The sequence below is a fragment of the Thunnus thynnus genome, chromosome 14 (assembly GCF_963924715.1).
Source record: "Thunnus thynnus chromosome 14, fThuThy2.1, whole genome shotgun sequence".
Lineage (NCBI taxonomy): Eukaryota > Metazoa > Chordata > Actinopteri > Scombriformes > Scombridae > Thunnus > Thunnus thynnus.
The window spans coordinates 6,049,629-6,076,848 of record NC_089530.1 but is presented as its reverse complement, the minus strand read 5'-3'; the positions used below and the strand labels follow the sequence as shown (position 1 = coordinate 6,076,848).

Here is a 27,220-nt window from a genome sequence, read left to right as displayed (position 1 = left end):
TGGGCCCAATTATAACTCGCTGTCCCAATATTGTGACTTTGAAAGCAGCAAATGGAATTGGATTTGAGTGTCACACTGCGGCATAACTGACTGACCTTACACTTAAAAATATATGTTGTTTTTTTTAAACAAACTGAATCAGAATATATTGAAAAGATAAATACAAGCAATGAGGAGCGAGTATGTTCAGTAATCACTGTACATGTATATTCAATTACATACCGACTTTGTTGCATGGAAAATCTATTACTGCACTACATGTTTTCATCTGAGAGCTGCTGATGTAAAGTTGAGTAAAGAAAGTGAATGTTTGGGGGGGAGGGAGGGGGGAGGGGGGGACTTGCTCAGTGCCCATACGAGCTCTGACTGCAGCCAGAGACGTTTAATCTCGATTTAATTTAAAGAGCCATTAACTACAATCACAGCATTAAAATCCATCACTTGCTTGACACCCGGCCCCAGATTGCCCCATTTCCTCCACGTATGACTGATTGACCCCCTGCTTCATCGCTTGCTTATAAACACGTTCACGACACACATGAGGTAAACACGCGGATGACTATGATGGTGAAGTAGTACATGCATCCATGTATTTTTATTTTGTAAAAAAAAAAGGAGTCCAGTCGAGACAATTATATCATGCAATCAATCAAAGTGCAGAAGAAGAAAGGTGTCTCTCTCTCTCTCTCTCTCTTTCTCTCTCTCTATTGGGTAACATGATGACATCATGACTTGGTTGCTGCAGCTGATATTGGAGTAGAGATGATGACACAGATGCTGTCCAGCCCCATTTAATCTCCTGCTGAAACATCATCATCACTCCCTCCCTCCCTCCCTCCCTCACACACACAAAAACACACACAAAAATAGCTGATTTTTGCCAATATAATCTTTGAAACACCAAATCAGAGTTATTAAGAATAGGAGACATATTCGGATTAAATGGATAGGTGACATGTAATCATATTATATATCAGGTTTAGTGGCTGTAAAGAGTCACTGGGCGGGGATGAGGGTGGGAATCAAAGGGCAACGGTAAAAGGTCACAAGGCTCAGGGTGACATTGGCTGACCTTCCACAGGTCAGCGATGGCGTCTCCGCCCCTGACAGTGATGAACAGCGGCTACACAGTGGGTCACATCCAGGGGTGTCGGGCAATACATATGCGGGCTGACCGCAACACACACACACACACACAGGATGAGAAAGAGAGACAGACAGGAGGGGGAGAAAAAAAACAGACAAGATGGGGTGGAGTAGGGTAGTAGAACCATCAGATTCACTGGAAATCACTAAATAAAACTCCCCGATTGTGACCAATGGAAAATTACACTCCTATAAAATGTCAAACGTGACACAGTCAAGACACACACACACACACACACATTAGCCCCAATTCTCGTCCAAAACACCCTCTCGCCTCCGTTTCCCAGTCCATCCCGTTTGATTCTTTGACCTTTCGTATATTTCAGCTCAAAGTCCGACCCCCATAAATAATATTATGGCGGGGGTGATGTTGGAGGGAGGGGTGATAGAAGAGTGCAGGACAGGGCGGGGGGGTGAGGAGGGGGTTACACAAAAGCCCTGTGACAGAAATGCACTGTGAGTAATAAGTAATACACACAAACGCTGATTGATTTGAGCCCCAGTAGACAGTCGCATTTATCTTTATTCCATCATCCAGGGGGGCCCATCAAATAAGAGAGGGCCTCACATAGGGTTTATGTGACTGGACAGCACATGGACATACGTGTGTGTGTGTGTGTGTGTGTGTGTGTGTGTGTGTGTGTGTGTGTGTGTGTGTGTGTGCGCTCTCGGATAAAGATGTACCACATGTACAGAATGCAGTCTCTGTCACTGTCACCACTCTCATATTGCAGTAAACACAACGCAGGACTTTAAGCTTTCACATTGTAAACTAAGTTGAAAGAAAATGATGGACAAAAAGAGTCAAAAAGCAGTTGAAATGAGTTTTTTGCGGTTATAAAATTAATTTTTTCTGATCCTTCTGTACACACACAAAAAAAAAATGAGTGTAGAAAGCCTTCATTTGGCTTTCATTCCCCCTCATTTATGAGAGGATAATGCGGTCTCATGGATCACGCCTGTCACACAAAACAGCATCTGTGTCACAGGTGTCTTGTCTGGTGATAAATGCGGAGAGAATTTTACAAGCAATGCCAGTTTAAATGACTTCATCTCCTTAACGTACGCATCGCACCTATGAATCACATGTGGTGTTTAAATCAAAGGAGTAAAATATGAAGGAAGTTAACTTTCATCGAGGGCAGAACTTGAAAGTAATCACAGCCCCGTATCACAGCTTACTACAGAGGGCACTAAAAGGGTATGAAAAGTCAGTGCTTTTATGGACATGCTCATGGTGCCAAACAACAAATACAAACTCATATGGATGTTGATCTACAGCCTGCCGGCTATTTTCTTCCTTTCTCTTTTTTTTTTCAGCGCCTGTGTAAAACAATCAATAGCAAGGGCACATTAAGGTCTGGGTCGTATACTTTATTTATATAAGGCAATGACAAATCCTTATGATGCAATGGTTTTTGGAGGCATGTATTACTGCGCCAAACAAATAAATATATTAATGCCCACTGGGGAGGTGGAGAGATTGACGGAACAACGGGAAACGACAAGCCGCCAAATCCATCACGGCGACCTTTCAAAAGAAATGCGCCCACAATTTTGTCCACTTCCTTCTTATTCAGCATTTCAATTAATGTCCCCGCTTCTTTCCCCTTCACTTACAGCTATAACTCAGGGTGGGATTACAGAAAGAAGTGATGTTTTGCATATGTGGAGGGGTTGTCACTTAAATCAGAATCAAATAGGAGCAGAAAGGTCCACGAGCAAGAAGCAGGAATGTAAGTAATTTTAGCCGATATTTTACGATATTGAGTTTAGCCACTTTTAAGAGCTGAAACAGAAAGCGATCGTAAAAGGATCTTTTCAAACGTTATGTAATATTATCCTGGAAAAAGACTGAAGTTATGATTGTTTTGAATAACCACTGACGCACTGGTCGGATACTGAGTAGGACTCTTTGTGAGCATGCTGCTCGGTGTTGTCTGCACATGCACTTTTAGCTATTACTGTGTACAGACACACACACACACACACACACACACACACACACACACACACACACACACACACACACACACACACCATGAGTCTAAACAATTGTCTCAAGTGCGCTGAAATGTACTGACTGGCATTCTGTTTCTCACTTTTATACACACACACACCATACACATAGAAAAAGCCCTCCTACCATGATGTCATCAACATGTCGCTCAGTGACACTTTATTAATGGGGGACTGTAAAGGTAAGACACAAGCAGGGAAACACACACATCTGTCTTCCACCAGCTACCTGAGCTGTCCGCTATCACTCCTGCAACCTTCCTCGGAGGATTCTGTCTGACAAACAGGATGAATTTCAAATAAAACCTACTTTATTTGCATTGAAAATGAGTTGCGAGCATGTAAACAAGATACCTGCCCTCTGTGTCTTTTCTGTGTCTCTTTCCACATTCGTCACCATAGCTACTTGACACGTCTAAGACTGCGTGACCCAAAACTGAATGAGCTGGGGACATGAGCAACTGGTTCGGGTCTGTGTGTGGCGTTCTGTCCGGTCCAAGATCCCGGTGTAATAGGATTCCTCAAAGCTGCAGATGGATGGCAAATCTAGGCGGTTTCATCTACTAAAAGAGGGCATAAATCACGAGCGGAGGAAGCGGGGACGAGGCAGGGGTTATCACCAGTCTGCCTCCCTCATGAGAGCTTTGCATTAAAGCATTAGTGAAATTAATTCATCTTTCATAAGAGGTTTGAGCAGTATCTGTGATCTATGATAACAACCAATTTCTCACTACGGAGGGCCGGAGGAGGAGGAGGAGGAGAAGGAGGAGGAGGAGGAGGAGGGAGACAGGAGAAAAAAAAAAATAAAAAAATACTCGGCGACCCTGATAGACTACACAAATCTGCTCTTTTTAAATGGGCTAACATTATCTGGAGTGCTGCTCTCTGGAGCATCATCCCAGATTCATATCCCAGTCGGGAAAGAAGCATAAATCACCGGGCAAAACTTTTCTCATCTACCCCCTCCTCCTCCCGCACCTCCTTTCTCTCTACATCACTCCCCTCATCCTTCTCGCACTGCGCCGTGCCAGGTTTGTTTGGTGGTTTTCTTTGCTTGTCCTGTTAAACACAGAACAATGCTTTGCTGTAATCATTTTAAATGGCTTTGCGCCTCAATCAGTGTAATTGGTTTTAGATCATCTCTGGAAAACTGAGTCGTGAAACTGTTGGGGTATGTGTGTGTGTGAATGCATATGTTTGTGTGCATGTTTAAGGGTGACTAGGGGTTGGGGAGGAGGAGGGAGGGGGGGGGGTGAGTGGGGTGGGGGGGCTCGCAGTGTGTGAAAGAGACGGAAATTGGGGGGAAGTGTGTGAAGGGGCCGTATCCATCTGTTTTGCATATATTTGCGGAGGCGGCCGTCGGAGCATGGTTGACAGATGAGTGGGGAGTGCGGGGATGACACACGGGCGGTTGTGCTCTTTATTACTATATCAGCACAGCTCTGCTCAGCGCTCAGCTCCCCTCTGATGGCGCACCGCACCACACCGGAAAACTGAAACACAGCGGAGTGAGCAGAGAATTGCTCCACGGGACACGGCAGACACAGCGAGGAGTTTCTCTGTTTCACGATTTGAATTTTTTGACTGATTTGTCTTCAAATCAGCCGTGTGTCGGCCGGATTTCCTCGAAGCAGAGAAAAAAAAACTGGGATTGTAAAACAAAAGAAAAAAAGACTTGAGAAAAATCAATAAAGAAGTAGGATGGGAGAATTTGATTATTGTAGAAATTATTATCTGGATTTTGGCAATAAAAGAACACAGGTTAAGATATTTTATAAGGTTTCTTTTGCAAGTCAGCACTGATCACTTTTTCAGCTTAGTTTCTGTTAAAGAGCTGTGTGTTAATTCATCACCGTGCCACTGTGATTTCTGTCATTTGACGTCTCAACAGGAAGATGACAACACCACGTGTTTATTACACTACCCACCTCAGGAAAGTAGTCCTGTGGAAACTTCTCCTTCTCCAGCGAGGGTGTGCTTTCTAGTGTCTCTGAGCAGGTTTCCTTCCCGACCACCTTCCTGAATTTCTTGGCTGATGGAGAGAGAGAAGAGGGACAGAGACAGAAAGAGAGGAAAAGAGGAAAAGACAAGAAGCTTATTGTTACAAACATGGAAGGTTCATTTTTGGAGACCCCACGTGTGATTGAGATTCTCACGAATAACATTAGTGCTCACTGAGAGCCACAGCCACCTTCGCCTTCCTCAGACAACTGCCCCACCTGCTGGTCAGAGTGAGGAACATCTGCATTCAGTTGAAGAGAGTGTCAGAGGTCACGGCGTGGGTAAAATAAAAATATACATACACCTGTCTTAGATTTAACAGGATGATTGTAGTTAATGGGTTTAAGTACTGTAAGTAGAATCACTTCAACTCTCTTGTATGCTTGTGGTTCTTTCATCCAATTAGGTTTTTGTAAGAGATGTGTAAAGCTTGCAGCAGAGCATAGTTGACTGCCTACATTTATAAACAGTAGTTGCTAGATTATGTATTTAAGTGAAGGGCTTTGCTGTATCAGGGTAATTTCTATATTTACTATAATCTAAACGTAACATACAACATCTACTGCATGTCCGTTCATCCTAGAAGTGGGATCTGTCCTCTGTTAGTTAAAGCTTTTTCTTTATCCAGATTGAGGGTCTTGTACGTTGTAAAGATTGTTAAGTCTTCTGAGGCATGTTTGTGATTTTGGAATATATACATAAAATTGACATTGACAGTGCAACAGAACTAATGTGATAAAAAGGTCCATATTCAAACTTATGTACAGTGCAAGCATCACTGCCAAGAGTGAGTTGGTGACGTGTGTGTGGGGGAGGACTGGTTTTAAATTATTGCTGTGAGACAACATAGTTTTATACAAACATCTGCTAACAGAATTTTTATTTGCATAAAGCATTTAACCGTCTAAGAGTTCTTTTTTTTTTTTAAGTAGTCATGGTGAAACTTGAACTCAGCAGGAATAATATGGAATTGTAAACAGTTTGTTTCATTCCAATTTTGTTCAACTCTGTGAGCGTTTCAAACTGTTGGAGTATTATACCGAACATTATAACAAGGTGGTTGTATTATTAAACCTCTAATATCGGGTCACTTACAAAAATCACCAAGTGACTTTCTTAAAGAGCATCCAACAGGCCTTTTTCAAGACATTTGACACATCACAGTAGAAAAGCACAGGTGTAAATAAGCAAACAAATGATGGCTGAATTCCATTTAGCTGCTTCAGTTTCAGGGTCCAGGTATCGTGCACGCTGGCCGACTGTCACAGCTTACTGAAACACTTGAATAGAACTGAGACATTGTTAATGTTACTAGTAACACCTGTGCTTTTCCTACTTTGACAAGTCAAAATGTCTGCTGTGAGAAAAACAAAAGAAAACATCAACAAACCTACACAGTATGTACAGTAGTTTATATAAATGAGATTTCAAATCTAATGTTTAAAGTATGTGTGTGTGCGTGTGGGGAGTGGTCCTCTCCCCTCTCGACCCCTCCCCTGCCTTCGCCCTGTCCTTCACTGGGGTAACTGGTGCTAATGCTGACTTGGGTCTAATAGGAAGCGAGACGCCTCCACATCTATATCCCTTCTTTAATTAGCACGGCCGCCAGACCCCGGGGCCCTCTGACACCGCAGGCTGATGAGACCGCTGTAACTGTCCAATAACCCGCCGCACACCATTACTGTAGGCCCGAAATCATATGAATTAAATCCTAATATTAATAAGCATTACCATTCTATCCCGCTCCCTTTACATTATCCTCAAAGCCAATCTTAGCTCGCTGGTTTTGATGGAAGCTGGAATAGCCTGCAAATGGTTTGTGTGTGATATGCAGGGGTGGGATGAGGGGCCATGATGTGAGGATTTCATTTCAAGATACTGGCAGTGATGTATATGTGTGAGTTGTGAGTGTGTTGTAGAGAGAAGGGGAGGGGCTCACCTTTGAAATCAAACTGGTGGATGTTTTTCAAAGACTCGTGGATAAAGTAGAAACTTCCAAGAGCCTGCAAGAAGAAAAGATTTTGTGAGATGGTGAATAATTCCTATACATACTTCTTCAAAACATTCATTTCTCGAGTGAATCTGGATCCAGCTTTTCACAATATTTAGTGTGCGAAGGATCAGCCTAATGTGAGAACGCTGCGCTGATAAACTGCGCTGAAAGTCTTTAACACACTCCACAGCACACTTCCCACAGCTCCGCTCAAACACTACACACCATTGTCTACACAACAACAGGTGCAACGTGCTCTCGGTACAGTACACTCAGCGCCATCTCTGTACACCCTATTCTTGGGCTCAGAGTCTTCTAATGTGGGTGAGTCAACAATTTGAGCTTTCAAAAGGACACATTCAGATGGACTTTTGAATGAGCAAAGATCAACTTCAATAGGCTTAAAATCTTAATTTTCCCTGTGAACAATCAGGAAACTTTCCCAGTCGGTGGACAAGCCAATCAAACTCTGTGGGAAGAAGTGAGAGTCGTGCAGAGGGGGATTTGATGCGGTTCACAGTCCACTACACTGCTTTCTGTTGCTCCTCTTTACATTTAGGGCAAATGGAGGCAAAGCTCAAGCTCAATCCTCTGTGTCTTTGAGATAGCAGACCTTTGGCTCGGGATAATTCTCAGTCTCCTTTCTCCCCTCAAAGAGAGAAGCAGACGGGGGTGAGTAACTTTTACGATAAAGAACAGAGCGACCAAATTAAAACATAAGTGAGTAGAGTGAGAAAACAATGGCTTAAGGCAGAGAGTGGAGGAGAGAATACAGTGAAGTTGTAAGGTAGGAGATAGAAAAAGAAAGATACCTACGCTCAGGTACAGTAGAGATGAAGAGAGGATGGAGAGGAGAGATCAAAAGAAAGAGAAGACAGCAGAAGAAAAGACTCCAGGCATGGAGGAGGATTTAGTCGAGGGTTTTCCTGTGTTTTCCTATTGAGGCTGGTGCAGACGCCTCTCTCCGACACGCTGGGAGAGAGTTTGTGCCCGGCCCGGCCTCTGCATTATTTATGAGCGCCGGCACATCTTGAGATTAAACATTTGCTGATTTGTCAAAAGCACAAACATGAGGTCCTGCCCATCTCCTTGACATATAAGTTCAGCCGAAGGAAAAAAACACTGTCGCACATTTAATTGATGAGAAGAGCGGCTGGTGACCCGAACCCCGCCGCGTTCCCCTCCCTCCGTCATTCCTTCCTTGCTCTGACGGAGGACAGAGGGAAAAAAAAAGGGAGATGGAAGGAGGAAGAGTGGGTGGGGGGGGGGGGCGCACATGAGAGGGGACGGTGTTGGGTGAAGGCAGGACTCAAGGTCACAGCTCCCCATTGCGAGAGGACGGCTTCCAGGAAGGCCCCCCTATACTTATTTGTGCTCACATGTCTTTATGTTCTCTTTCACCTTAAACTGCCATCGAGAGACTTAGAAGACAGAGATGGATAGGGAAACAGGGCGAGCGATTTGTCAAAATGGTGCCACTATGCTAACTGCTGATGTTTGTGTGAATCTTTCAGTGGGTAGTGAAGTAAAAATGACCAAATGTTGAAATATGACATGAGAAATTTATATTTCATACTATTACAAATTAAATTGCAATACCACAATTTTTCAGCTAAGTCAAAATATTACAGCTGATAAAATGAGTTGATCAACAGAAAACTAATAGACAACATTTTTTAATAATTCCCAAAGATGTAGTCATTCCAGCTACAGATATGAAGATGTACTGCTATTTGGGTTAAACTGTTGAATCAATAAAAAAGCAATATGAAGTTTTTGCCTTGCAATAGACAAAATTATTTCTGATTATAAATCTATTTGAATCATAAATCTATTCATAAATCAGATTTATCTATTACAAAAATAATTAGTTGCAGCTTCCAAAGTACACTCGCTGGCTTGAAGAAAATTTATGTTTGACCCAAAAACCTGACCCAGAAACCTTAATGATGGTCTCTGCAAAGAAAAAAAATAAAATAATATAATGAATGATTAAACCCTTTCGTTGTCTCTGCTGCAGTAGAGGCTGATCCCTCTACAGGCCCTCAGTGAATGAGACAGACCACTAAAAACAAAATTAATATGACATCAAACAAATCGGCACAAATCAATTTTCAAATAAATGATAAGCAACTATGCTTAAGTGGCTATCCGTGTAATCGCAAAAATCTACTTAACCCTCAACCCTAATAAATATTTATTTGACATCAGGGTTTAAAACCCAGCAGCTGCTGTGCTCTCTCTCTCCTCTCCTCTGCCTCCCTGCTGCACTCTTCATGAAGAAGCTATTATATTAGCAGGGCGCAATTAATCCATTTGTCTCCTTACATGACAGGCTCAAAATATTCATTAGGGCAGGACTGCGCTGACAGGCCATGCTTATCTTTTACCAGTAGCTTTACAATGGCCTGTGTCAAACGTATGTTTGTCACGTCCCACTTTATTGATTAGCTGCCAGATTCACTTGAAATAATTAAAAGTATATTTTACATATTTATAAACCCTACTGCCACGGCGGCTACTTAATTTTCCATTAGTAAAATGCAGTCTATTAAGTGCACCATGAGGGCCGCGGGGGAGGTAAGGGGAAATGAGTAATCACCATAATTGTAGACAGAAAGACAATAACCGCGCCATAAAAGCAGGGGTTTTATGACTCGTTCTGGCAATGCTATCTCTTATCACAAGTCGTATTGGCTATGCCGCTCTGAGATAAGGGCACACTGACACAACGGCGGCTGTGCTCGCTTTCCGTGTGTGTGTGTGTATGTGTGTGTGGGTGTGTGTGTGTGTGTGTTTCATGCAAGTGTGCAGTTGACATTTCCAAAACCCCAGCAGATATGGGCTGAACAAGTCCCAATAGACTGGCTGGTGGAAAATAGAGACTTGAGAGCTGCAGTACATAGCCTGCATACTTTGCTCCGCTGAATGCTTTATCGATACTGAGGGCTGCAAAAATTAGTTCTGGCCGATGAAGAGAAGCAGGAATTCTGTGACCTCTGAATAGATTTTCTGCATTTAATGTGAAAAATGAGCCATAAAGCAAACATAAAAGTAATAATTTTTCTTCAAGGTCTCACCTCCAATCTGTGCTGAGGGAGAGCGGGGCCAGTCCCAGGAGAGCTGACACATACACACTCTAGTGTCATCAGACTGTCACTGTACAACTTCAGAGGGTAATGTTCTGCTGTCCCCCAGCCGCTAGCAAAGTGCAGGCTTATGGGTTTGTGGAGCACAGTGATGAGAATGTGTGTCCAATAATGTTTTAATAGGGAAAATAGACGATACACTCAAGAAGGAGATCAGCAAAGTGAAGCTCACTCTGAGATGTTGACTGTGGTTGAACAACAGGATGCTTTGATTAAGATAGTATTCTTTTTTTTTTTTTTTAACTCTATCAGATGTTGTGGTTGTAGATGTGCACAGGTAGAATGTCTGTCTGCACCCTTTTGATGAAAAGTGTCCGTTGTAAATTATTGTTAATTGTGGCAATAGAAGTAGGAACTCCTCTACACACCTTGGGATGATTGCTTATTCCATGGAAAACCGATGGCACCACTCTTGTGGTGCTGTAATAAAGGCTCGTTTGCTGAAATGCGTCATCATCCAGTAAGTAATAAAACAGTTAACTGACGCCAAGGTATTGGGGTTTTGGAGTTTTTTTGGAGTGCCGCTATCAGTTCATAGGTATTAGTCTTCTGTTAGTACAACTGGCGTTTCCTTTGGCAGAGTTGCAGGTTGTAAACAAGCCAATAGTCTAGTCAGATTATCTAAACCTCTTTATTTGGAGGTAAGACTGAAAGTGAGCACACTTGACATTTAGGTAATTAATAGGCCTAATTGCAAAGGAAAACTGCACGCAAATTAGAGCTCAAATAATTCATTTGTCAATTTCCATTGACAGAAAAGTAAATGGCAACAATTTTGATCATCAATAAATCATTTATGTTTTTGTTTTGTTTTTTTGTTGATGTTTTTTCAGCAAAAATGCCAAATATATACTGGTTTCAATTTCCAGGAAAATATGCTGGGCATTTTTCACTATTTTCTGACACTTTATAGACCAAACGATGAATCAAGAAAATAATCAGTAGTAGAATCAACAAGGAAGTGTGGTAGGTTAAAGTTGAAGTCGGTCTGTAAAAATGTGATGGATGTTTACAACAGTAATTTACTGTCCGCCTTCATAGTTTTTTTCAAAATAGGTTTGGTTCAAGGGGTTTGTTGACAACCTGTTTGATCATCTGACTGCTTGTGTTCCTTTTAAGCAATGTTGACAGATTTCCAGATCTCAGCAAGTAACCTGATGAACAGTACCATCCATTATTACTGACAGGAGGAACAGCCAAAACTCTAAAAATAAGATTTGGTTGTAATGACCAGAATTACCCTTTAACAACACTTCTTTTCAAGCGATACAGTGCTTGCTCTGTAATCAGGGTTGACTCTGTGTTCGGGTTACATGGCTCGTTACAGCTACCTCTGAGAAATATCTCCCCAGGGTTTTCTGTGGCATTTTGCCTTCTAGACAGCAGAGACAAAATGGGCTGTTTTCCAGTTTATATCTCGTTGCTCAGAAATCCCTGGAGTCCCCTCATCTGTCAAACCACAATTGAGGCAACACTTCCACATAAACCTGCACAGAGAAACATAACCACAAAAAAACAACTCAAATATGTACACACACATACACACAGTCTTATCGGAAAGGTCAATCAGATATGCTGTCATGAAGAAATGGTGTTTCGATACATCAGGACCACATGCTATGTCACAACAGCTTAGAGCAGCGGGAATAGACATAAGCTCTGACTAATAGGTACATAATACCCTCATTAGTCACTAAAGACCAGCATTCATACATGGCTAAATTCTAAACATCCTTCAAACCAAACTGTAAAGGGTGGATCTTTCAGCAGACAATAGAGCAGCATGCTATGTGCTCCGACAACAGCTAGTGAATGTAAGAATCCACATTTCTATTTCAAGATCAGCCCTCTATGTCCCAGCAAGGGACCCATTGATATGCAGGATCGTAGGCTAAAAGAGCACCTTCACAGGAGCCTCTCTGCACAAATCTCCAATACTGCACAAACAGCCTGTTTGTCATCCCCGGCAAGGAAAACACCCCGGCACAAAAGTGAGCAGCATCAATAGAGATGGCTTGCTTTTTCAGCTCGGAGATACAGATGGAGAAGCCTTAGTATTTTCTACCCCTCCTGAGCCCGCCGCCCACCCCCGGGCTGCCATATGTGTTTGCCAAGGCCCTCTCCCAGTGCCATTGATTGAGTATTCAGAGTATTGAGCCACAGTGTCTATTATTCATCGGCTGCCTGGAAAGCCTGACTGGATACACAGACAAAACTCTCATTAAAACTTCCTCTGTCACTTCCTGTGATTTGAAAGCGGCCCGAGTGTTGGAGTCATCAGTCACGTCCTGAAGGAGCCCTTGTCTCAGGGGTGTGTGTTAGTGTGTGTGTTGGGGAGCAAAGGTAAGGGACAGATGGAAAGAATTAGACTGATCGAAGATGTAGTAAAAGGAAACATGTTCACTTGAATTTACTTATTTATTTCACAGTAAGATAAACAAGTAAGTTAAGCTTACTCTCCTTAATGCTCTTCCACTGCCCCCATGAGGGATTTCATGAGCAAAGCTTGCAAGAAAATTGGTTTACATGGCAAAGCAGGACTAGTATTGATCCCTTACAATTAAAACAGCAGCACAGCAGATTCTCCATTCTGATTCACTAGAAGACCACCTGAACCTCATTTTGACTGGAATTGTGACTACAGTGGATCATTTTTTACCTTACAATACCAACAAGACTAGAGTCTACAGCCACAATAGTAGCTTTGTAAGGCTATAATGGTCATTATGATAAAAAACACAAATTGAAATAGATAAACCAAAGTATTGGATAAATTGAAAAGTCAGTGGATCACCAAAATTCACACAAGAAAACCAGATGAACAAAGAAAAAGGATCCATGCAGCAATTGTCAAGACATTTCATTTTGAAACACAAATGTCAATTTGCTGGCGGCGCTGAAGGAAAAGTCTGGGAATCACAAAGGTCAGTAAGATTCATCCTCTGGGTACCACGGATATTAGTACCAAATTTCATGGCAATAGTTATTGAAACAGTTCACTAAAAAACAAAAATGCCAACCTTATGGTGGCGATAAAGGGAAAGTCAGTGGATCACCAAAGTTAGTAGGATTCATCCTCTGGGGAACATGAATGTCTCCACAAACTTTTATGGCAATCCATCCAATAGATGGTATTTCAGTCTGGACCAAAGTGATGGACCGACCGACACCGCCATCCCTAGATCCACAAAAGGAGACCACCATATTGGTTGCATTTTCCAAACTCAAACTCCATCCACCCATTTATTGATTGTCTATTTCAAGTAAACCACCACTGCTGTATGAATCTGTTATGATATCTTTATTTTACCTCTGTAGACTCTGAAGGTTTTTGGCAGAGTGTTTCCGGGCTTCCACTTCATTATTCTAAAATCTCCCAGAATGCAGAGCGACATACGCTCATGATTGATCTCAAAACCACTGATTTTATTTTCTTTTGAGGAAAATATTATGGATGGGTCTAAACAAGGCATAATTGGCCAAACCCACGGCAGCGCCTGACCTGCCAACAATCCAGACCCACTCCCAAGGTTGGCTGCCTCGCTGGGAAATATTGTGCATTAATTTCATTTAGTCTCCCCTCCAACATTCAATGGTAGAAGTTAATTAAATTGCTTGTCCATTGTGTTCATCCACTTACAAAGTTAATGATATTGTGCCGGGGAATTAAAGAGCGTTTTATAAAGCGCACGGGATGGGAGCTGGCAGGCACTACATTGCCCAGTTGAACCCTGTCAGTCGGCGGGCTTCTGGACCCTCTAATTAGCGGTGAAATGGATGCTTCCATCTGCCAATTTCCTGCCACGCTCATCAGTCGTGCAGTCACTCCTCTAACCTGCCCGGCAGAGGGGTCTAAAGCAATAAAACCATCACAGCAATGACATTCAACAAAAAAAGGAAAAGTGAATACACGTATACATGATATGACTCAGACTTTAAAAGTGCTTCTCTATAATTTTTTTTGCTCTAGACCACATCATTGGCTTCTTCAGCATAATCCAGATGGAAGAGTTTGATAACTTTGTTAAAATTGTTCGATACGCACAGTAATAGCACCTCGTTTCTATTTTCAGAGAAGATGGTTTGAATATGTCTGATAAAGCAGGGAGAAAGTAATGTGCTTCATTTGATGTTACCAATTTTGATGAAATGTGCTGTATCTTTGAATCAAAGATACATCACTCCTGTCCTAATTAAAGGACAAAAATCTAAATTCAATCTAATGCATGATTTCTGCTCAGTCCCCAATTTCTAGTAAGGTAGCAGTGCCCTGTTCACTAGACAGAATGATTAATGCTCATATGTATTCCAACTGCGTATTTACTAATACCATGTTGCTACTTCAGCAGCTTTTAACGAGGACATAAAAACAGAGGATCAAAGTAAATGGGATTACACCTGTGGGGCCTGCGCTGCTGTTGACCTCTTAATGAGACTGGGCAAAATGGTCCTTTGCATGGCAGAGCAGTCCAAATAAATTCATGGTGAAAATAAATTAAACAGCAGCTCCACACAGGTACACCTTACACATAAAGTGCAGGTTCACCCAGAGACAACCGCTACTGCAGTAGCCAATGGTGATGCTAGTTAGTCAGACACGAGGAGCACTACTCTGCCTGTGAAAAGAATTCTCCTCTGCGGCTCTGGAGGGAGCTTTCCAAAATTTGAAAAATAACTGATGTAATTTTTTGCTTGAGCTATAACAAAAGGTGGAGGTGTGGGGTTTGAAAAATGGGCATTTAGGAGGTAGGGAGGGGGTAATGAAAGATGCTACTGAGTTGCATTATGGGAAGTGTTAGGATTCAGTGTTTCTGAAGCTTGACCTATAGTAAGGAGTAAAATTCAGAATATCTTGGCCTCTGATGCTTTGATCTTGACCATTCTAATTTTGTCTCTTGTCCCCCAGTTTATTAAGCACAATGCTAAATCACTGAGGTATTCCTTTAACCTACAGTAGAGCCCTTTTTATCCAGAATCCAACACTAACCTAAACAAAATTGATGTTTTCAAATTGCTAATTTTATCTGACCAACAGTCCAAAGGCACAAAAGTTTTACATTTATGATCCTATAATAATAGAGAAAAGCAAGCAAACCTTCACAATTGAAAAGATGAAATCATCAGTTTAATATTTTCACATGCATCTCTACATCTTCCAAAGATAGTCTATGTAAGGTTTCTTAACCTGCTTCTCTATCTTAACATTCATTTTGGTCACGTGGGTGTACACTGCACTTTGAAAGGCATTGACTGGTCAGGGGTAATTAAAAAAAAGCTGTAACCAGAAACACAGGAACTCATAAAAACCACTTAGAAAATCCTTTACAAGCTATAGATTAGTTGATATCACTTCATCTTAACTCAGAGATCTTTTACAATATATTTTCAATGCCTCGAGGTCAACAGGACCTTGCATGCCTTGTATATATATATGATGTTCAGTGTTAAACAGAATGTTTTAACCTAATTAGAGAGCAATGTCAGAGACTGCTCTGTTGTGTCTCATGCTCTGGTGAATTGCTGTTGACTAGAGCAGTTTAACAAAGTAAGCAGAGCACTTTAAAGGTCACTTGACCCCATGATTTACACACAGCTATGCTAAGATTGTTCTGTAACTTCATAATAAAGCTCAGGTCAAAACACTGCAGTGTACAATTTAATGAGGACACAAGCACAACTAGTACCAAAACAGGATGTAATATTCATTCAGTGACAAACAGCGAAGAGCAATATGCAAGATACTTAAAGATCTGAGGGAAATTTTACAATGTCTGTCCCAGCTAACAAGGTCAACTTCTCAAACCTAACTATATCAGACATCTGCAACTGAGCATGCAGATGTCTGATATAGTCTTCTTTCTTCACAGGAAAATAATCTTTTGAAAGCAATCTTCAAATAAACCGCTGATCGTAAAGGCCAACATGGTAAATGTCCACTTTCTTTAAATAACTACGCTGTCTGGCCTTGACAAAATCACCATTTTAAAAAGGGATATGAAGATGATGAATATTTGCCTTATTAGATTATTCCCAAAGATGAAAAATCAAAGTCTGAACAATTGAGGTATCCATTAGTAATTAAAATGACATTACCTCCTCTCTATTTTCTCAGGCCACTGCTTGGTTGCCAGGGCCATTATTCAATTGTTTCGGATGCTGGGAGATAAAATGTCTTTAATATACTTATGCTCATTAATGTAAATCATATTTGGCTATGGATGTCCAATAATCAAAAAGAATATTTCAACTTGTAATTCCCCATCTGTAAAAGTATTCCCATTAGGGCAAGAGGCCCATGCAAATGACAGGTCTTTGAGCTCATTGATTTTTTTTTTTTTTCATCTCTGCATTTTGGAAAGGCCACTAATGTTGTCATGGACTGTTCATCAATCTATATTATTATCTGATTTAATATTGCGCCTATTCATGTGGCCTCATTTGTGAAAAGAATTGATTGAATTAGGATCATGCAGACTGTAGGGAGAATGGAAGCAATATAATTTTAAGTGATCACTGTGGTCAAATGAAGACTGTAAAGAAGTTTGGCTTTGAAAAGTTTTTGATAGTGACTGACAGCAGAACTTGTTTACTTTCATGCATGTTCATGTTTTTTTTTTTTTTGCAAAATCTAATCCTATTTTAAAAGGGGTGCACACACAGATGTCAACATCTGGGGTAGAGTGACCAGTGACATAAGCAACTTTCTGTGTCCAATAATCAGTATTGAGCAACTCTCCCTAAGGACGCTAAGACAGCTGTCAGAGCTGTGATGTCAGCTAGAAAAGTAATCAGTCAGCTTCTGTCTGGAGGCAGCTTTGATTCTGTCCCTGTCCCACGCTGCCTGTGGCTAGCTCATGTGGCCTTGTAATGACAAAGTGGCATCCTTGGCTGCCCAATGAGATACAGCTCTATTGCGCAGACCCATAATGAAATATATTAGTTTGCTGCATCTTAGTGGCATAACTTTGTCACTTGTGAGAAGAATTTATCAGGGAGGTCCTCATTTCTCTGCATCAAGAGCCCTTCCTCCTCCCTTAGTACAAACACAACTCTTCCTAAATGAAGGCAACATCGTCTAGATCATGAGCATGAAACATCTATAAAATATGACAGCTTCCCCAGCACAGGGACAATCGATGGTGGTCTATCTCCTTGGGCCCAGAGACTGGATTGCACTCTCCTCTGAAGATTCAAGCTGAAAAGTCGCCACATCAGAGGAGAGGGTTCAGTTTTGAGGTCGCGTTCAGAAAAATCATTTTTTTCCCCTCGATGTATAAAAAAAATAAGCAGCTTTCTGTCTGTGTTCTGTCTGGGTATGAGCAGAGGCGTTCTCTGAGCACAACAGTGACCACAGGACCGTGAAGCTTTAGAGGAGTCTGCAAAAACACACGCAGCGGCTCGTCTCAGGCTAAGACGCCCGTCCGGTGGCTCTTTGTGGCCTTCTTTGTCTTTATGTAAAAACCAATGCTCGCCAATGATGTGTTATGTAAAATTCCCAGAGGCTTGATTTAAATGGTTGGATATCCTCCATGCTAGCTTAGTTATACTCCAGTGCATCGCCCCTAAGAGCACATGGACGCTGCATGAAAAGCAAATGTAAATGCAGCCTCAGCTTCTTAGATAACAAGAAATTATGTCATGGGGTTTTTTCCTCTTATTGTATTATTATAATAATAAATAAAAAAGAGTGAACAACAGAGGACTTTTCTTACGCAGATGTTTCTTTTTATCCGTACAAATCACAGCATCCGGCCTTTTCCGTGGCCCCTCTTGAAAGACAGCTTTAAGATGTGAGTGAGCAGAGGTCCTGTGCCAGGGGCAAGAGTGGCAGCAAACCCACGTCTGCTCTCCTGTAAATATAACAACCGCAGAAATGTGGGAAGAAAAGAGGATTTGGAGGGGCCCACGCAGGTCTGCGACAAGTCTCCTGGGCCACCCTTTTGAATGCTCAACAGATGACCAGGTGGTACTGTATTGTATATCATTAGGTCACGTGTAAGAGGAGGAGAATACGCCATGTACAGTGCATCTGTTACATCTGAGACCGAATCAGACTCAATGTTACACATGACTTTGGCTTTGCAGTTGCCATTGTGAAGATTTGGAGCAGTGGCTATGCATAAACAAGGGATAAAACATTAACAACCGAGCTAGAGGGTCTGAGGGAAATATTGTTGAGGTGAGGTGCAGATGAATTACATAACTATGCTGTATCAGTGTATCTGAAGGAAATTGTGCCTTTAAACAGGGATCAGACATGTAGTCATGGATGATTCTATGCTTTTCATTTCTTTTTTTATGCTGTTCTTATTGTATTACTATGTGTGTATTGTGCAGTTTAGTATGTCTTTTCCTGTCTAATTATATAAAAGTCCATCTACAGACGGGTGTCGCAAAATTGTAAATTAAAAAAAAATAAAAGTGAACGGTCTGAAAAGGATGATTTGTCTCAGTAACTGTGACACACTAACAGCTTCTACCTGTAGCTGATACTAGAAAACACTTGTAGCATGTGAAGAAGAGTCAGCTAGGTTAACAGCTGGTTTATTTGGCTAATTAACTAGCAAGTCATTCTGCAATGTAACTGGTTTCAGTATTAACCTGTATTACAAACACTACTGACTCTAGCTGCTACTGAATCTTTTAGCTAGTAACTCAGATGTCTTAACAAGATAGTTAGCAACAGTTAGCTTACTTATTATAAATCAATCACATTTTTTTCAAAAACACATTTTACAGTGGTATAATTCTTCTGCTCAGAAAAAGCACCTATATTAATCATAATGTATATTTACTTCTGTTGGATCTCCAGACTTTCATTTAGATCATCGGATCATAAACCTTGTCTGTCATGACTTCCGTGTTTGCTTCCACGAATCTTTTTAGTCTTGCAAGCATCAGAACGTTCTTTTGTCTTTATCATCTCCAAATTAATCTGATCGATAGGCCTTTTTCACGCCTGCTATGACACCATTGATTCGTCATAGCAGGAAAAGAACAGGTGAAACTAATAACACTAACGATAGCTCTGCTCCAGGAATTAATCACTCACTTGCGGAAAGTCCGTTAGATCCTGTATATCAATAATTATCTGATCATATCTGTAAGCGAATATCACAGTTCAATGGTCCTAAAGTCTCAAAGATACAGGCTAGGCAGAGATAAGACTCACTTCTCTTTAGCTCTGCATTTTGAGAAATGCTTCATTTCCAGTTGGCCAAAGAACGCTTTGAATTTTTTTTTTTTTTGTAAAGCACAGAAATGTAATTAGGCAGTTAAAACTAAGAGCTTGAATTTAACTGAAAGAGCATAACATCCAATCTAATTAGAGGGCTCTTTAATGAGATCGTAATTAGCTACAGCATGGTGCACACAGGGTGCCACTGTGGCTTGAACTTGTGCAAGGACCCTGCTGACTGGGGCACCCTTTGTGTTAGATTGGTTCCCACTTGGGAAGCATTACTCACTGAAATATGGTTATGCTTTGCTTTATACCATTATAAGACACCGCTTGGATATGCTCTGAGGGTCAGACAGAGGTTTTGGCTGCTCATTAGGTTTACAGGCAAAAGTTTAAGATGTTACATGAAGTGAAAGATCCTGTTCTGGGAAGGTTTGAGTTTCTAATGAATTGTCTTTTTAGCTTAACTGTGAGTGTTTCCTGCTTCAAGCAGCTGTAAACACCACAAACAGATGAACATACAGCATAAAACAAGGGCAACAAACCTAACTAACATTGGGGTGAGTGAATGTAGTCAATAAACAGGCCTATATATTTGCTTGGTCAATCATAGGAGATGCATTTTGGTGTGTGCATGAAACAACATAGAGACAATACATCATAAGCTAGCTATTGCACGCTCCGCCCTAAAACAAACCCACAGTAAGTTTCATCAGGCAAGTCCTGGAGGTCCTGTAGTTGCTAGTTGCCTTTCTGTTTGCTCGGCACCGCCCCTCATCTGCTGAAGCCCGTCTACCTCTGACCTCCAGAACCTTACAGCGACTGCATTAATTTTCCTAACAAAAATCAATCGGTCGAGGAATGGGACAAGGAGGAAGGCCCTTATTATTACACCAGGCAGGACACACCCTCTGGCTGGGAGTGTACGGCTGTTTTTATAGGTAATAGTTTAACAGGGGGTGGCGGCTAGGGGACAAAGGGATTGCTCATTTCCCTTGACCCCAGAGATGAGTCATTCCAAATAAACTTACACGTGCCTCATTTAATAGCATTAGAAAATTAGGCCTTAAGACAATTTTGGGGTTATTTGATGTGAATTTGTTCTTTGTTAATCACAAGGGGGGAAGCATATGAGATTAATTTGTTTGAAAAGATGGCATTGGAGTGTCGAGATTTGAAAAGGAAAATAATGCATTCAGTCAAGGGCAAGAGAGTGCATATGACTGCAAATTTCCAGCCATGTGGCTGTTTCATTTTTGTCTATTTATATACTGGCTAGCCGAACAGACTCGCAAACATTCCCCAAAATCAGATTAGGAAATTATGAGCCCTATAATTAACCGGCTGTTTCAGTCGAGAGCTTTGGCTTCCTATTTCCTAATGAAGACCAAGTGAAAAATGATTTAATAATGCAACAAATGTGCTTTATGAGCTATTAATATGTAGTACATAACATAAACATGACAACAATATTGGCTACACATTTAAAGATCTGAATAAACTGTCTACGGTGGGCAGACTATAGAGTTATGACAGTTAAAGAGGAGAGGCAGGCGCTGCATGGAGAGCTTGTGATGCCATTACTCTGACAGCAAGCGAGGGATCATCAGCCGTGAGAGGGAGGTGGAGTGACTGAGTGTGTGTTTAAAATGGCCTATGTGTTTAAAATGTGCTGCACAATACCTGCTAATTCTATTAAGTGCTTCTGTGGTGTGGCTGCGTGGTTATGGGTTGATGTAAATGGACGGCTGGTTGACTAAACAATGCAATAGCATTAGAATAAGGTGATTGGATGACAGAGTGGAGTAGAAGGCCTGAGCCCAGCCACCCCGGGACTTGCCAAGTCCATTACGTGTATTGGAGACATCTTGATATCCGTCATTGTTGCCAGCCAAATACAAAGAAGAGGTTGTTGTTTTGTTTGGCCTTCATTGTCAAGATGGCTTCCACCTCGGGACATCCAGGTGCAGGTAATGCAATCAAATGAGGACCTCACAAACAATCCCCCCCTTTTTCAATCTGCACAGGGGCCTTTGGGCTGTTTTAGGAAACACTGGTAGTAACCTGGCTCAAGGACAAGAGCACACTTGAGTTGTGTTTTGACTTTGCCGCAACACCACCACTACTTTATTTTATGATGTGTACCTGTTTCCATAAATCATTTCTAAAGCTGCTGTCAGCACACAGTGGAGAGCATCAAGAAAGTTTGAGAGGAAGAGGAGAGAATGGATGTGGAGGCTCATAGTTACCACCGTGATAGCACTGTAATTTTAAAACGGCTGTTAGCAAGTTGCCAAAGTAAGGTAAGGTAGGCAATACCCTCAAAGTAGTCCAACACTGTTATAGGAGAACACGATCACTTCGATTGGATCTGTCACATGCACTCATTAACTGTGCATATATCTGTGCTGCACATAACTGGTTCAATGTTGAACATGTTTGAATGTTGAAAGAGAAATATGATCCAAGAATCTTTCCATTCCTGCATACTAAATTTTAGAATGGGCCTCATGCATGAATGTTTTCATATTTTTCCCTTCTATTTGTTCTTGCACAGAGCAATAAGAGGAAAATCAGAAAATCCTATCTGGAATTCAACAATCTCTCTTAACTGCCTGAACTTGTTGTAAATGGCTTGTTTCAGCCTGATGAATGCCACTTGTTCATGAGGAGGTGCGTTTGTGAGATGTAATCATTAGCATAATCCACGCCCCTAAAATTGCCATATAAGGCTCCATATTACGCTCCGTTTGTGGGTTGAGTTTCATTCACAAAAAGTTCCCAAAGAGTAAAAACACTGCACAGCCTCAAGTCCTGCTTTCAGAAATCAGAAGACAAACAAATTTATGGGTGACAGTAGGAGACCTGAAACAACTGGAAAATATGAATCCAATCTAAAGAGGGAATGCTTTGACATGAAGTTAGATTTTGAAAAACATCTTTCTAAAGCAAAGTGCTTCATGATGGGAGGCAGTCAAGGGATGTGACAGTCACAAAGATATTAGAGAAAAGTAACACAACATGAAACTGGACAGAGAGCTGCAGAGGGACACAGAGGCAGCTGTCGCATGGAGAGTAGTTTCCAACAACTGCTGAAATGTAGAAGTTGCTGCGCCAGAACATGGACATAAAAATCATAAAATCTAAAAAACCTTTGAAATAAATTGCAGCCATGATGATGAACATATGGTAAACAGAATATAAATTTTGCATTAAGTTTGTTTTGTTTTTTCAGTATCATATTTAAACTCCAAATTAATTCAGATTAGGGCATTATAATTTTAAGTGTTTCTCCCCAGTAAAGAAAGGCAGAGATGATGTGTTCATGACACGTACAACAGGTCTGGACCATTCATAAATTTTGTTTGTACCTAAGAGAGAATTCTAAGTACAATACAAGAAAATTGATGAGTCCCACAAATGTTCTTAAATCACTTGTACATGCATTTTAAGAACAAATCTGTTCGTGTTAGTGCTTCTTGCACGAGACCCAATTTGTTCTAAAAGTATACTGACTTGTCCAGAAAGGCACTTTTTCCCAAAGTGGCTTTTTCCCTTATAAACGCATGCATTAGGAGCAATTTTGTAATTCAGTTCTTGCTTAAGGAAACTGTGACATGTGGGCGGGAGGAGTTGGGGATTGAACCACAAACCACCCTAGCTACACCAATCAAAACCATCTTTAACCAGCATTTTTCATTGTATCATCGGCTGTTTGAGGAAAACTGTATAAACTTACAATGCACCAGTAAAATTATTCAACCCAATAGGTAGATTTTACAATTTAATGAAGCAATATTGAATACTTAATAAAAAACATCAAAGGATCAAGTTTGATGAGAATGGTGAAGTACAATAAGTATACTATGATATACATTACAGTATATTAATCAGTTAAGTTAAACATCACATCATGTGGACAGAGCTTAAAGTAGGTAAAAAGTCGTACACTTATTTTTAGTGGAAATGTTTCATGTCAGGCTAATGGATTTGAATACTCATCCTTCCTGGATGCACACACAGCGCCAGCTTTATTCTTATCAGGCCTCTCACTCTAAGAGCCAGTCATTAAACGCACTTGTGTGGAGTGTGATTGTTTGAGTATGTTCATTGGAGACAGGTGTCAAGAGGTTGTTTCTACCGCTATAATTACTCCACAACACAGCGCTTACCAGACGAGCCACTGGCTTTCTCCAAACTGGGGAGAAATTGCTTGGATTTAATGTAACAATCCCCCCCCTCCCCTGATATTAACCAGCTGTGCGTGACATCAGCCTCGAGTGAGGAGATCAATTCCCCAGGAAAGGGTCGTCTTCTTCAGACAGGCCGGTGAGCCAGGATGAGAGGGAGAATCACGGACCAGCACTTCCACCGCTGGGGGGGATGTTTGGATTAGAGGCTGGCGGCTCGGTGAAGGTGTCTCACCCCTGTTCCCTCTCCCACCTTAACAACCCTCCCCCCCCCATGCCCCTCCCTCCTTCTGTACATGATACCTGGCATGGGGTAAGGTGCTCCCAGAGGAGGCAGGGGATATATATATACACTTAGGCAGGAGAAAGGTCAGGCGGGCTGAATGTGGCAGGCAAACAGGCAGTGGGGGTCTGGGGGCCTGGGGATGAATCACAGGAGAATTGGTGCATGGCAGTGAATGAATAACCCGCCATGGCTCCCCAAACCCCATTATTTCCCTCCTTCTCCAGCGGGGCCTGAAATTCATGTCTGCGCATGCTGCCAGTTCATTAGGGGGAGGATGTCATTCCTCTTCTGGCTGCGGCAGGACAGGCCAGGCGGGCCCCAGGAGGACCCAGCCCTGTTTAATTCCACATCAACCGCTCCACTGAGGGCCTTAATCTCTGCTTGTGTGATCAATACTATATCAGTGTAAATTAAAATGACAATTTTAAAGTAATTAAGCCTGTTAATGCTCGATTCAAATGTCATTATTTGCACGAGCAGGAGCAGAGGGTGGCTCTGCTTGGCGTGTGTGTGTGTGTGGGGGGAGGGTTTTTGTTCTTTTTTTTTTTTTTTTGAAGAGGGGGCTAAATTAGAAGCCATGTCCACAGTGACAGGTAAAACGCTTTAACTGGCACAGCACGATGTTGCCGCCGCAGCTCACCAAAAGGAGGGCTTAACAAAAGCAGATTAACTCTCCACCCATGCCGGCCCTGAGACCTCTCCAATTTCAGAGGAGGGTAACCCAATTGCTGAAATTTGATTTGTACAACCAAACCCAATTATGGCCATATTAGATGAGAAGTGGCAGGGAGAGAACGCTTGCCGACGGAGGCAGGGAAAACAGAGGGGGCGGGAGAGGGTGCGGGGAAAAAAAGAAACGTTACACAATAAAAATGCACTTAACTATAGAATGAAGCCCAGCAGTAATTGTGTGATTAGATTATTTTTGTCTCCCTCCTCACTCTGCTTTTGAAAGGCTATTTAGAGTCATTGTGATGGTTAGAGTGAAATAAATGGGGCCCAACGTTAACCTTGTCCCCATGTGTATGTATGTGTGTGTGTCCTGTCTCATGAGGTGAGGTGATGTGTAAGTGAAAAGGAAATGAAATGATCACATTGTTGGTTGTTATTATGACAGGCTCACAGCCAATGGCCAGCGACCCTCTACTCCTTTTAGAGGAGATTCACCAATTACACCCAGTCAAACTGCTTAGGGGCCACACAGGGTCCAACAAACCACACTTCCGAGAGGGGACCTAACATCATTAAGAATTAGACCTGCACTTTCCACCTCCTGTTTCTTCATTTCCCCCATGCTCCGGATAGGAACACATAGCGCACACAACGAGCCTCGGGAAAGAGAATTTCCCTGCACTAAAAAAATGCCCATATCTCACAATTAGCAGCTAACGACTCACGTGCTGACAAAACAAGAGGAAGTGTAGCGATTAAAAGGAAGCCATTAGCACGGTGGTATGGATCGGTCATGGATGTGTCTGTCACTGCTCAGCTCATTCAGCAAAAGAACCAGACGGCCGACGCGAGACAGAACAATTCTACGACGCCGTTGTCACCGTTGTTGAACCAGCTCAGTGACAGTTACAGGAAATAGTTCAAATCTGTTTTAAGCAGCGATTGTTTAGCAGCTCCCCTCCAAATGTCCCACAACGGTGCGATCGCTTGTTCAGATGAATGATAAGAATTGTCTGAATGTTGATTATTATTAATGTGAAACATCTTTATGCTACACACTGGGCATTTAGGATAGAAGTGTAGAAAAATTTCATCAGACATGAGAAGGCAAATTTTAATGTAATTTTCCCTGACTGAAAGAAACGACTTGTAGAACGTTGTGAGCTATTAAACATTTGAAATTGAACTGACTTTATCACAAAGTCTGCAACAGTACAGCATGAACCCTGAGCACTGTCCTCAGTGATGCAGCTCCATGAATTATTAAATACTTGCCAATAGTGAGCAGATAGAAAGCATCCCTGCTGAAAAACAAGGGCAACCTGTGGGTATTTAATTAGCAGGGTGGGTGCTCCTATGCATGCCTGATCATGCAGGGTAAAGGACACCCAGGGGCCTTTCAGAGGGCCGGAGAAAGCTTGGCATTGTATTGGTTTGCGTCCAAGCTGTCCGATCCATCATGCTGTCTGTTGACTGGTGTTTGCAGAGCCAGCCCTTATTAATTATCAGCTCATTTGGAGAGGAGGGGGTGTGGGTAGTAGGTGGTAGGTCCCCTTTGATCAATGGAAGCAATCGCTCCAAGAGAACTCTGCTGAGGGTGATTAAGGTCAATTTGGATGTTTGTTCCAGGAGAGGATGAGCGGACGCGGCTGGGATGGAAATGTGAGAGGTGAATGTGTTAGCTGTAGATAGTTAATCCACATCACTGTGTCTTATTGGCAACAGACTTATACAAGTGTGATATGGGGACTTGAAGCCTGCTGTGCACATGCACTGAGAATGGACATCATGTGTCCAGCAGTTCAACTTTTGAAATCAACAATGTTCATATATCCAGATATTCTGGATTTTTCAATGAGAAAATTTAACTTTTTTGTGGAGAAAATGTATCAGACAGAAAATATTATTCAAATCAGAGTATTCTTAATACATATCTGGACGAGATCTTTAGATAATTAAGGAATTGAAAACACTAAAATCATTAGTGAAATTCTTCTACCCAGAGAGCAGTGCTGGCCCTTCCATCATTTCTGTGCTGAGGTGCCCTTGAGCAAGTTCCAGTGTAGTTACATTGTCCAACAGAAAAGAGAAAGAAAATGCTAATCTCTGTATTCTATTTCTTTTAAAACGGGTTAAAAAGGTGTATTGAAAATCCTGTTGAAACAATTACTTGATCAATCAATTGGTTGAATGCCAGAAAATTCTAATAATCAATTAGTTGTTTATTGTGTATGACACCTGATAGAAAATCTTAAGGTATTAAACTTTTGGTCAAACAAAACAAGCATTTTAAAGAGGGCATCTTAGGCTCCGGGACTTTATACATTAAAAGGCTGCTTCTATGTGAATGAATCACTACTAATAATGATCCAATGATGATTTTTCATAATATAATATTCTGAAAGCACACTAAGTACTTTTACTTTACTGTTTTACTACTAATGAGCATTTTGCTGATACTTCTGTACTTTTACTTTACTACAATTTTGAAAGTAAAAACTCTGTATTAGGCTTTCATGACTGGTAATAAATACCAATATGACTCAGTAAAAGGGCATCAATGTGTGAATACACTGTACATAT

The 27,220-nt window shown here is 41.5% G+C and overlaps 1 protein-coding gene across 2 annotated transcripts in view; it reads right to left on the bottom strand.

Moving 5' to 3' along the window:
• The window catches only part of inpp5a (inositol polyphosphate-5-phosphatase A), a 148,419-nt gene that overhangs the window by 52,468 nt on the left and 68,731 nt on the right, over nt 1-27,220 (bottom strand). For both annotated transcript variants that reach the window (XM_067609446.1, XM_067609447.1), the window contains exons 5-6: nt 7,106-7,169; nt 5,094-5,197 (exon numbers count right to left, since the gene is read on the bottom strand). In XM_067609446.1, the coding sequence (XP_067465547.1) occupies nt 5,094-5,197; nt 7,106-7,169 (168 nt within the window). The remainder of the gene's footprint in view (nt 1-5,093; nt 5,198-7,105; nt 7,170-27,220) is intronic.